The following is a 12,090-nucleotide window of genomic DNA, read 5'->3' as shown; positions in this document are numbered from 1 at the left end:
ACTTTTTAAGTGTTACTCCCTATTGAAAGTGTCACTTTTTGAGTGTCACTTTTTCGGAAATTCTTATATACTCGTTTTTTCATCTCTCGATGTTGATTTTTGGTATTTATCAGATTGTTCCCTGATAAATATTTTATTTTCGTCTGTAAAGTTTGCTCTTTTTTGATTAAATATAGATGATTTTCCCATTAAAAAATGAAATGATGCAAAATTTACGAAAACCGTTCGAAAATTGAATCAAAAATGAAAAGTAATACTTAAATGAGGAATTCTTTGAGATATTGGTCTTAGATTGAATGTAGCGTCATTCTTATATAGAATATATATTCATATCATCGGAAATATGATAAAAAGCATATAATAAATGTCAAAAAAGTGAACAAATAAGCAAAGATATTTTTAAAAAACAATGAAAAGTAATACTTAAATGAGGAATTCTTTGAGATATTGGTCTTAGATTGAATGTAGCCTCACAAATTTCACAAATATAATTTACTATACAATTTTATTCATTTTTTTAAAATGGCTGACGACAGTCTGTATCAACTAACTCAACTAGTCAAGCATAATGATTATTCTTCTGATTCATTAAATCAACTTTATCAATGCATAAGTACAATGACAGAAAGTCTCGTAAACGAAAAAGGGGATTTGACTCCGTCAAATCCCCGCTCACAAAAAGTGGACTTTACATGTCAAATTTTATATGCATGTAATGTCCACTTTTATGAGTTTTAGGAAGGAATTGGAAGCCATGAGTTACTGACATTGCATCAGTATCTCATAGCCTCCAATTCCTTCAAAAATGGGAGAAACTTTGTCCGAATGTTAAACTATTCGGACAAAGTTTCTCCCATCTTTCAATGTAATTGCTACCTGTGAGGTACTGACTTGAAGTCAGTGCTTCACAGGTAGCAATATCCAAAAATTTAAAAACATTTTATCAGTTCGTTAGAGAACTAGAGCCTCCTAGGTACTGAACCAGAATCAGTGCCTAGGGGACTCTAGTGATCTATATAAATCTGAGAAACTTTGAGGAAATTGTTCGACATTTCCTCAAAGTTTCTCAGCAATTTAGCGAGGAATGTTCGTTATCGTGTAGATATTTATAATATATACATGATAACAAACATTCCCCGCTAAAAGATGTAAAATCTTATAAGAAATAATTGCAAAAGAATAACAAATTGCAACAAATTTTATATGAAACTGAACCTTATGAGGTAGTGATTCAAGATCACCGCCTCATAAGATTCAGTTTCAATCTCAAGTATCTCAAAAGTAAGGCTCTATTTTTGCCATGTAAAGTGTCACTTTTCTGTCAAACCGTTTTTATCATTTTCGTTTACAACAAAAGATCAATTGGATGCTTGAATTGGGATAAATTTTTCAAAAAAATCACAGTGACTGATGAAGTTCTTTTACATTTTTTAGCATCCGTTTTAAACATTGAAAAGATATCAGAATGTTTCAAGGATTCTATTTTTATCACACTATTAATCTTGAAAAATTCAGTAATTTAACTGAAACAGAACAACAAACAATTTTAAATTCCTACAAAGCGGATAAATTTACATATTACATAATGTGCTCACAAATTGTAAAATCAAACTGGAACAATTTATCCCAAACTTTAGTTAATATTGCAAATCAATATTTGCCATTTTTAGATGAAGAAAAGCAAATATATATATTTACTGAAATAACTGGCAATTATCAAAATTTTGAAATTTCAGTTGCAAACTTGTTACTTTTTTATGAAAACAATGAAGAAAAATTAAGCAACTGTTTTAATTTAACATTGTTCCAGCAAATTTATTCCAAAAATGGAATCGAGCAAATGATATTTTTTGCTGCAAATACAATTTGTTGCAATAACACTTCTATCAATTTTTACAATCTCCTTGAAATTGAAGAAATGAATCCATTTGATTTTTTTTATTTCTCAATTCAATATAAAGAGATATTAAATTGCGATGATTTTCCAAAAGTTACAGAAGTAATCACAGGTTTAATCTCAGCTTCAAATATTAATGCTATTATACGAATTTGCCCAAAAATTTTGGATAAAATTACATTTTATAAATGTAATTATTGCCATATTACCTCAATATGGAATTTTATCACAAATGCAGCAATAATTCTTCCTGATGAAGATTTATTAATCAAATTATTAAAATTCATAGAAAAAACAGAAAAAGCAACAGATGAATTATTCGAACCGGAGAATGATTTGGGTTTCTATGAATATTTAAATTCGATTTTCTCAGATATTACATCTGCGAGAAATAAGCAATTTCTCTTGGAATTTCTAAATACCCATGAAGATGACTTCACTTATGATCAAACATTGTGAGGTCATTTTTGATCAACAAATTAATTGAAATTCCGATCAAAAAAATTCACAAATTGGATCAAAAAAATCGAATCTCAAGTTAAAAATAAAAAATTTCTACATTTTTATCAAATTTAGATTTTTTTTTCAAATCATGCGAATTGATTGAATAATTGCATATTTTATCCCATGCATCTAGAAGTATGTGTAATATTTTTGCTTTCATCAAGAAATTGTCGAATTTGATCTTAATTTTTTTTGAAAAATATACTTTTAGAAAAAGAAATAGTGATTGAATAGCTGCCCATGCTGTAAAAGGGTTATTTTTACAAGTAAAAAAATGTTATTTTTCGAGCAAGTCGAGGCTTTTTTACCATCTTATTTTTGAAAAATTTACGAAAAATTATATCTGAAAAAACGCTTCATTTTGATATCTTACAATGATAAAATACCAATGTTGCTGGGATATAATAGCTACACCTGGACATCTACTACATTAATGCGTATGACAGGTAAAGTTGATTTCAAAAGTATAGCCTGGAAAGATTACAATAAATCAACGATAATTCAAAAAAATTTCTTATAAGTTAACATAATAAAAATTTAATTTTTATATTGCTTGTATTATACTTAAGTATATAATATATTTAAATCTTAGAATGAAAATTCGGGACGCCCTAGCTATTCAATTTTCCCTTAAGACGCCCATAAACCTCTCAAAAATGTGATGTAAACATCACAATTTTGAGAAATTTACACTAGAACGCCTTAGGACGCCAACCCCTTTTTTACCCCAAACGATAGATTTTTAAATAAATAGGATATATAGAATCAGTATGACTCCAATATATATATATATTATTGTCTCAAATTAGAAAGTTACTAAGATTTCAATGAGATCTTCTAATTTGCAATTAAACTCTGAAATTTTGATAATAATGGTTTATATTTGAGATTTATATCCTAATAGTAATCATAAAAATTTAGATTTACATATCTTATTGATATCAATATTTCAAATTTCATGAAAATATATTAAATTGTATTATCTATTGTAATTTTTTCGCAAATTGTCCATCAAAGAGACAATTGAATGTGTATGATAAGGCCAAAATTATTCAAAATGTCTTCGACATTCTAAATTCAGGTGTCATAATAATATAATTGAAATATCCAGTTGTACTTTATGTGCTAATTCCATTACTTGAGAATATTTCATCTCATAATTCACAATACTTGAAAATAGGCAAAACATATTCAGGCTTATCACCTACTTCCGTAAACATGAGCATCATCCATATAAAATTCCATCAATTTTAAAAATTTGTATACTAATTTCTTAAATATTAGATAATTTATTTATTATATTGTCTGATTGTTGTAAACAGAAATTCATCAAAAGTGACACCTCAGAAAAGCTAAAATATTGAATTTTTGGAACTTTTGATAGAGCACGTTTTTAAATATTAATTAAAGTAAATGTATATTTTGTAAAGATTCTTTTTAATAAAAAATAAAATTTTGAAGAAGAACACAAAATCTTCTGAAAAATAATATCACATAAACTTTTTTAATATATATATTTATATAAAAATCAAATTCAATGATCTAAAAGCGAAGGATAAACCTCAAATTTACGAATATAATGCTTATCTATCATAAAACCATATGAAATATCAATTTTTGCTTTACGCCTAATTTTTGACGACAATTAGCAAAAATGTTAAATGTTAACACTCAGTCCATTTGAATATGAAAAATAAAATTGACTTTGATTAAATGTTTTTATTTCATGCAATTCTTCTTGCGACCAAATTTGAATAAAATTTCAAAAATAAGATAGCTTAAAAATAATATACGGTAGTGTTTACTAATAGATGAATAGTATATAAATTCTATTAAAATGGATTTGATCCAAAAAATATAAAACCAAAAATAATTGTTATAATTTAAATGAAGAAGTAATTTAAAACGATTTTATTTATGATCAAATTTTATATATTTTTTTGGATCAAATCCATTTTTAATAGAATTTATATACTATTCATCTATTAGTAACACTACCGTATATTATTTTTTAAGCTATCTTATTTTTGAAATTTTATTCAAATCTTTGGTCGCAAGAAGAATTGCATGATAAATAAAAACATTTAATCAAAGTCAATTTTATTTTTCATATTCAAATGGACTGAGTGTTAACATTTAACATTTTTTGCTAATTGTCGTCAAAAATTAGGCGTAAGCAAAAATTGATATTTCATATGGTTTTATGATAGATAAGCATTATATTCGTAAATTTTGAGGTTTATCCTTCGCTTTTAAGATCATTGAATTTGATTTTTATATAAAAAGTTATATATTAGAAAATAATATGAGTTTATGTGATATTATTTTTCAGAAGATTTCATTCTATATTCCTATGAAAAGTACTCTCAAAACTAACTTTTTCCTAATTATAATTAAATCTAGAATATTGTATTATGCTTAGTATTATTTCATTTTTCTCATTCAATTTAGAATTTACAAATGTCAAAAAATTGAGAGCTGTCACTTTTGATGAATTTCTGTTTATTACATGATAACATTTGTCTACTGGAAATAACGTAAATTTTGCGATTAACTAGGCTAAATTTTAATAAAGAGTGATATTCTTGGAAGTAAACTGTATTGATTCAACACAACTAAATATAGTTTGGATTCATCTTGTTCCCTCACTCGGAGAACAAATAAATTGGAATAAGAAGATTGATTTCAAATTACAAGAACTTTGCGACGATTATTTGGCAGAACCTTAAAGGACATCGCACAACTTTTTTATTAAATTTTGATTAAACATATTATATAGAATATAATGAAATCTCCACTTTTTGTCAAATAATCGTTGTGAATTGAGTGGGTTCCGATAATGAAAATTTAGTGATCATTTATAATTATGAAACCATGACATTTAACACTACCTAAAAAGAAATGACTCAAAAAACTAGACTATTATGCTTCCAAAAAATTAATTGATGCATTTTCGTAATATTTAATGTATTTAATAGCATATAAAGCTTTCATTCATGACAATAAAAATCACATACCACAATTTGATACATAAAAAACACCGAAATTACTCAAATGTTGTTATATTCAAATTATATTTTATTTAATAATAGTGATAAATCACTGAAATTCATAAGTTAAGCTTTTTATATGTATGAAATATTATATGCATATACGCCTTATTCAAATTCATCTTTGTGAGAGTCGACTAGCTTCTTTTCAAAAAAGTACTTTTAATGGGCCAAAAATTGAAAAAAATTTAATTTCTCTAGTTTCTAGCCAGAATCAATATAGAGCTGATATGCAAAAAGTGAAACTACTATGGTGTGGAAAAAATATCAAAGTTCCCCACTTAAACACTATATATATAACAAGAATTTTGTGCCAGGCGTATAAATTACAGTATAAAATAAACAATTGAATAGTATTTATCTTACTTTAAATAGTTATTTTTCTAACTTAAAATCATATAAATTTAATTTTTATAACTTTGTGAGGTATATCGAGAGAAAGAGAGACTTAGATGCAAGAATGCAGATTTTGTCCCTCAAAGTATCTAATTTTGTAAAAATGTTTTCCAATATTTTTCTGTTACTTACAATTTCCACTTTAATGATGCAACTTTATTCTTCCTACCAATGTAATACGTTACACCCTATGCAAATTCTCCAGATGCCGACATTTCTTCTCAACTTTATACCACTTCACATTAAAAATGCAAAGTTCTCACAATTTTTTTGGATTTGAAGACTAAAAACCGCCAAAACCTAATTCATAAATTTAATTAATAATTGCCTATTATCAAAATTTAATAAAATTTTTATAATGTGAAAATCCATTTTATTTAATTTCAAAAATTTTATTTAGATACATATCTAAATATGATTTAAGTCATTTTTAATCAATAAAAAACTCTTTTTGTAATTTTTTAATTGGAAGCATGATAATAAAAGTGAACCGCTTAATAACTTTCGAATATATCTGATGAAATACTTTTTTTGGTGTTTTAATGGTCTTCCACGTTTCTTCGGCTCTTCGGCTTTAGATTTGATTGGGAATGCTGGCAATGATTCACTTTCTTTCTGCTGATTAACAGTTTCTTTTCCTGCTGCTTCTTTATTTCCACCATTTTCAAGCTTATCGAAAGCTTTGCCAACTGCACGTACACAATGACGAGGATCAAGTGTAATTGTAGCATTCGGAGAATATTGCTGGATGATGGCTTTCGTTTTATTGCCATTGTTATGAACCACTGTGGAAACATTTGTAAAGTCAAAATTTGACATTATCCTCTTGGTACATTCTGTTTCCGTCATGTTGGATGGACCTTCAAAGTCTCCTCCAGAGCTCTTTTTTATAACAGTTGTTTCACCAACAACTTTTTCACGATTGTCCATCATTAAACTTTGGCAAGCTGTGGCATTTCTGCCAATATTATAATGCGAATCAGTGCTTAGAAATGTATCTTTTTGAGTACACCCCAAATTTGGAAGTACCAAAATGGGTAAATCGGCGAAAAATGAATAAAATTAGATTTTTATATTACCAATAATCAGAGCATATATTATATATGCATCTTTTAATATTTGTTTAGACATTTACGTTATATTGAGATACTTATTATTTGATATCAGCACCATTTTTGAAATTATACTATACATCGATCATACTTGTCCTTGACCTGAGGTTTCAATATATAATAAGTCTTGAATGAAGAGTGTGGTAGAGAATCACAATGCAATTTCAGGTCAATTAAATTTAATTAAGAAATAATTTCTGTATACAGATTTTCTGTCATTGGTGGTGGTTATGACACTGTGATCAATGAGAAATTACGTGTTTTGGGGTTTTGATTCAAGATATAAGATGCAAAACTCCATGTCTGAGTACATATATGCAGGGTCTTAACATGGTGCCCTACATGGATGTACTCTAACTTGGAAAAGCTTGCACTTTTACCTTTCGATGCGAATGTGTCAGAAACAATTCCCATTCTGCATATATATATACAGGGTCTATCACCGGCACCCTGCACCTATATGTGCAGAATGGGAAAAGCTCGCACTTTTTCATTTATTGTGAATCATAGAATTTAAATTCAATAAAGGAGTATTCAAATGCATGGTATTGTTCCTTTACCCTGCATTTGAATACTCCTTTCTTACAAATATACGCAATAATAAATTATAAATATCACATTCTATTTAAAACTCGAGTGATATAGAATTTCCGAAAAAGTGACATTCCAAAAAGTGACACTTTGATGAGTGAGATACACCTTGACTAAAAGCTTCATTTTATTTTAATTATTACTATTATATTATATGATTCTTATATTATATGATTCTTATATTATATGTTTATTATATTATATGATTCTTATATTATATGTTTATTATATTATATGATTATTATATTATATGATTATTATATTATATGATTCTTATATTATATGTTTATTATATTATATGATTATTATATTATATGATTATTATATTATATGATTATTATATTATATGATTATTATATTATATGATTATTATAAATGTAATGAATAAGATAATAATTTTTATTTTATAAGTCCTAGTTTTTCATCAATTAATTTAATACATTCATCAAAGTTTTCATTAATGTAATCGATTTAGTTTTCAAAGAATGAATTGAGTTCATTGTTTATCTCTTCCATTATCGGTTCTTCTAAATTAAAACTTTTGAAGTGCTCAATCGCACTTTTCATTTTTGAATCAATATTTTCAATATAATCAGGCATCTGTCTGATTGCCTTAAGTACAGGCAGTAAATAAAAATGATTAGTTTCGATAAACTTGGAGAGTTGATTTAATAAATTTAGCATTTCCCTCTTTTGTATGTCTTCTGCCGTTGGTGTTTTTATTTCTCTATGAATAGAAGTATCATTTGATTGTGAATAAGGAAATCTCCTTGAATTCTAATAAAATAATTGTCTTTGACTGTCGTCATTAACTTATAACCAAAGTTGATTATTGATAAGTTTCTAACACCCCCATATTCGTGATACTTTAAATGTTTGAAAAGGCTTCAGATACATTGTTAACAAATGTGAAATCACCTTCTTTAAATGATGAAATCCATTGCTCGCAATGATTCAACCATTGCTTAGTAAAATATTTGTTAAAGTCTTCATTATCCATAATTAATGCTTGAACTTCAGAGATTAACCGTTCTGCATTTTCAGAAGGTAAATCTCTAGTATAACACAGAATGTTCATCAGTTTGTCAACCTCCTTTCTTGTTTCTTCATTTGATAATCTATAAAGATTTTTACGAAGTGCCCTCATTACATAGAGGGCACACCAAAAAATTTGTGCATTTGGAAATGTGATTTTAATTCCATTAAATATCTGAAGGGCACAATCACTCATAAAAAACTTAGGAGTGATTTGAAAAGTAGTGAAAAACTTTTGTAAACAAAGACTGATGTTTTCCTGTGTATCTGGCTTGATTGCAAAGTACAAGAGTGGAATAACATGTGTAAAATCAAGTTTTGTTGAAAGAACATAGAAAACAAGTTTATCGAAGATAATCTTATACGTGGAATCTATATGGAAGAGCAGATCGGAATCTTGAATGAACTGAATCATCCTTGAATCAGCAAATATGAAACATACCTCAGAAGGATGTTCAAACTCGTTGACTGTAAAAGATGCTATGTCATCTGGATTAAGTTGTGCATATTCTTTAACAAATTTATCAAAAGATGAATATGGATTTTTTCCATTATTTGGAAGTTGAAGAAGTTTTTTCCTGTATGCCGATATATAATTGTTCAAAGTATCCTGCTTGATAGCGAAGAAGGGATAATTATGATTTTGTGGAATCCCTAACTTCGAGTAACACTCATTGATAATTTGAGAATTATCTCCATCATTTTCGATGAAGTGTTTCATATAAGGCCTGAGGAAGATACTGATTTTATGATACTTCCCCACATCCTCCGGTTGTGAATGATCATGATGATGCACTGCAGAAACAAAATAGTAAGAATCAAATGACTTGAGGAATATAAAGCAAGCCTGACATCCATTATAAGCACATTTGTGATAAAGTTTTTTAAATTGTTCAGATTGTTTTTGTGGATCTTTGTAATATCTGTATCCTCCAAACATTTCACACTGTACGGCATATCGTAAATAAGTAATCCATGAATGACCAACATTAGGTAGAGGATCAACAGGTTTATTCATTTAAAAAGTAAATGAAAAAATGAAAAGTGCCAGAATAAACTTGATTGTTATTGTTACAAATAAGATATTATATAGATTTAGCCCATATACTATTACCCTATATAGCTTTTGTGTGAATATCTCTATCATAAGACAAATTACGGAAAGTGAACTCAAACAAAAAGTGACACAATGCATTTGCCAACCAAATAACTTTACAAAGCAAAAACTTAAATTACTTGTCAAGCTTACTATTCTTATTTTAACAATTAAAAAATTAAATTTTATTTTTTATTTAAAAAAATCATCTTATATCATCTGATATATATATAACAGCATTAATATTTCAATGATTCACAAATCAACTTTTTCATTATTTTAAATAATTATAGAATATATACCGACTTTTTGTACATAAATATTTTTAGATTCAATAATGATTACGGTTTTTTTCAAAACTTATAATTTTCAAATGAGTGGTAGAATCTTCGATTTAATTGATTTAGAATGGTTAAATCAAGCTAATCAACAAATTCAAAGCGGTATTAACGTCGAAACCGTTCTCCAAAATGTCCCTTTAACAGATGGAAGAATTCTTCCCACAATATCACATAAAACTTTTAAAAACGCTCTTAATTTCAATCAAATTGAAATTCCAAAATTACGTACAGGTCCAAAACCAAAAGATCCACCACAATGTTAAACTATTCAGACAAAGTTTCCCACTGTTTGCGAAGGAATTGTTGGCTATGATGTACTGATTCATGATCAGTACATCATAGCCAACAATTCCTTATACAAAGTTCAAAAACTTGGGTGCAATCAGAACTGATTGCACCCAAGTTTTTGAACTTTCTCGAGGGAATGAAAGGGTAAGAGGTATACATTATGAATATATACCTCTTACCCTTCCATTCCCTCTCTGACAGCGCGAAACTTTGTCTGAATGTTAAACTATTCAGACAAAGTTTCCCGCTGTTTGCGAAGGAATTGTTGGCTATGATGTACTGATTCATGATCAGTACATCATAGCCAACAATTCCTTATACAAAGTTCAAAAACTTGGGTGCAATCAGTTCTGATTGCACCCAAGTTTTTGAACTTTCTCGAGGGAATGAAAGGTAAGAGATATCCATTTCCTTTCACCTTCGTTCTCAATAATTAACTTATAAATTTTTTTAAAGCAAAAAAAGTCTGATTTTTTTTGACAAGTAAATATATAGGGAAGAATAATAAGGAGAAAAGAAAAGAGATACTAATACTAAGTAAACAATAATTGATAATAGATATAAGTATAACAGTATTGGCTTTATGTAAATTTGTAATAAAAAAATCAAAATGAAAAAATAAAAGTGTGAAGGGGGTCCTTTCTCAAGGTCAGGGTCCCCTTCCAGTCTTTCTGGTGCCGGAAGGAGTGGCTTTTGCCAGTATTGCCGCTCCTTCCGGCATCATCTTTGCATTTGCGAAAATCAGCTCTGAGGACTGTAAGCGAAGCCCTGGACTTTGCTAGGGCCAGAGCTTGTAGTTTGAGGTCTTTCATTTTCGACGAGAACCTCCATCATGAAGAAGTTCGTCGTAAAATTCGTCCCTGAGGATGGAAGTTGCAGGATTTGGCCACTGCTAAGGCCAGAGCCTCTGATTTTATGTCTTTCAGAGTTGTGTTCTTTTCAGTTCATCTTCAATAACGACAAACTGAAAAGAACTCAGCTCTGAGGATTTTTAACTCACGTATGTACCTTGCTCTATGTGCAGCAGAAGCAATCGTTGAGCGTGATTTCTCCGAGTTAAGGTTAATAATAAATGATAGAAGAAATCGTACAGGAACTGAATTTGCTTCGGCACGTAACACTTTCATGAACACATTGTTTGACGATGCTTATCGTTGCATTAAGTTAATTAAGCGGTTCTAATTTGAATTTATCATTTTTAATTTTAATTTTATAAATCAATTTTTCAATTACTAATCGCCTGCTTTTGTTGTACAGAAACACTTATTCCATTCAAGTCCTTTGCTTTTAGTTTAATGTAGCAAAAATTGTAAAATAAATTTGATTGAAAATGCCTAAGAATCAATGATGACAATAGTATTGATATATAAATCAATTAGAGTGAATTTCTTTTCATCAAGAACTGAGAAACCCTATATTCTGAAATTTATTGAATAAATTTGTTGAAAATAGATGCAATTTGGCCTTTTCCTACGTATATTTGTCTTTATCCTAGTTGTTGCCCCAGTCTGTCTTCATTTCGTCAAACCTGTTATATATACAGGGTGTACAAAAAGTAATGAGACACCTCCTCATTTTTGATACCGTCTGTTGAATGGTTAGAGACCAAATCAAATGGATGGGTACCAATAAATGATTATCCTCCCAAACAAGAAGAGACTTGATCCAGCCCTTGAATAACTCGATGCTTACTATGTTTCGAGTCATTCGGGCTGGATCAACAAGTATCTCTTCGGTATTTACTGTATTTTTTCCTTTGTGAAGTACACATGAGAAGAGC

The 12,090-nt window shown here is 28.5% G+C and overlaps 2 protein-coding genes across 2 annotated transcripts, besides 12 other annotated features; both read right to left on the bottom strand.

Annotated features, from left to right (window-relative positions):
* Positions 1 to 43: 43 nt before the first annotated feature.
* Positions 44 to 73: a mobile genetic element.
* Positions 44 to 73: a terminal%2Cinverted (terminal inverted repeat of MuDR-2B_TvMULE3 transposon ID:TVAGG3_0094520).
* A 556-nt stretch (positions 74 to 629) lies between these two features.
* Positions 630 to 1,353: a mobile genetic element.
* Positions 1,354 to 3,128: a mobile genetic element.
* A 583-nt stretch (positions 3,129 to 3,711) lies between these two features.
* Positions 3,712 to 3,749: a mobile genetic element.
* Positions 3,712 to 3,749: a terminal%2Cinverted (terminal inverted repeat of Banshee-A3 transposon ID:TVAGG3_0094490).
* A 1,123-nt stretch (positions 3,750 to 4,872) lies between these two features.
* Positions 4,873 to 4,909: a mobile genetic element.
* Positions 4,873 to 4,909: a terminal%2Cinverted (terminal inverted repeat of Banshee-A3 transposon ID:TVAGG3_0094480).
* Positions 4,910 to 6,255: 1,346 nt separating this feature from the next.
* Positions 6,256 to 6,777, bottom strand: TVAGG3_0094470 (zebrafish ch211-108c17.2-related family; the record flags this gene model as incomplete). Its single annotated transcript, XM_001300055.1, has 1 exon — positions 6,256 to 6,777. One exon carries the CDS (start codon positions 6,775 to 6,777, stop codon positions 6,256 to 6,258), a length of 522 nt encoding a protein of 173 aa, XP_001300056.1.
* Positions 6,256 to 6,780: a mobile genetic element.
* An 813-nt stretch (positions 6,781 to 7,593) lies between these two features.
* Positions 7,594 to 7,623: a terminal%2Cinverted (terminal inverted repeat of MuDR-2/MuDR-2B_TvMULE3 transposon ID:TVAGG3_0094450).
* Positions 7,594 to 7,658: a mobile genetic element.
* A 760-nt stretch (positions 7,659 to 8,418) lies between these two features.
* Positions 8,419 to 9,603, bottom strand: TVAGG3_0094440 (MULE transposase domain-containing protein; the record flags this gene model as incomplete). Its single annotated transcript, XM_001300056.1, has 1 exon — positions 8,419 to 9,603. The coding sequence occupies one exon, from the start codon at positions 9,601 to 9,603 to the stop codon at positions 8,419 to 8,421; it is 1,185 nt and encodes a 394-aa protein (XP_001300057.1).
* Positions 9,604 to 10,277: 674 nt separating this feature from the next.
* Positions 10,278 to 10,719: a mobile genetic element.
* Between the last annotated feature and the right edge of the window lie 1,371 nt (positions 10,720 to 12,090).

The sequence above is a fragment of the Trichomonas vaginalis genome, chromosome IV (genome assembly GCF_026262505.1).
Source record: "Trichomonas vaginalis G3 chromosome IV, whole genome shotgun sequence".
NCBI lineage: Eukaryota > Parabasalia > Trichomonadida > Trichomonadidae > Trichomonas > Trichomonas vaginalis.
Note: the sequence above shows the minus strand (reverse complement) of the source record. Positions and strands in the feature narration are given on the sequence as shown.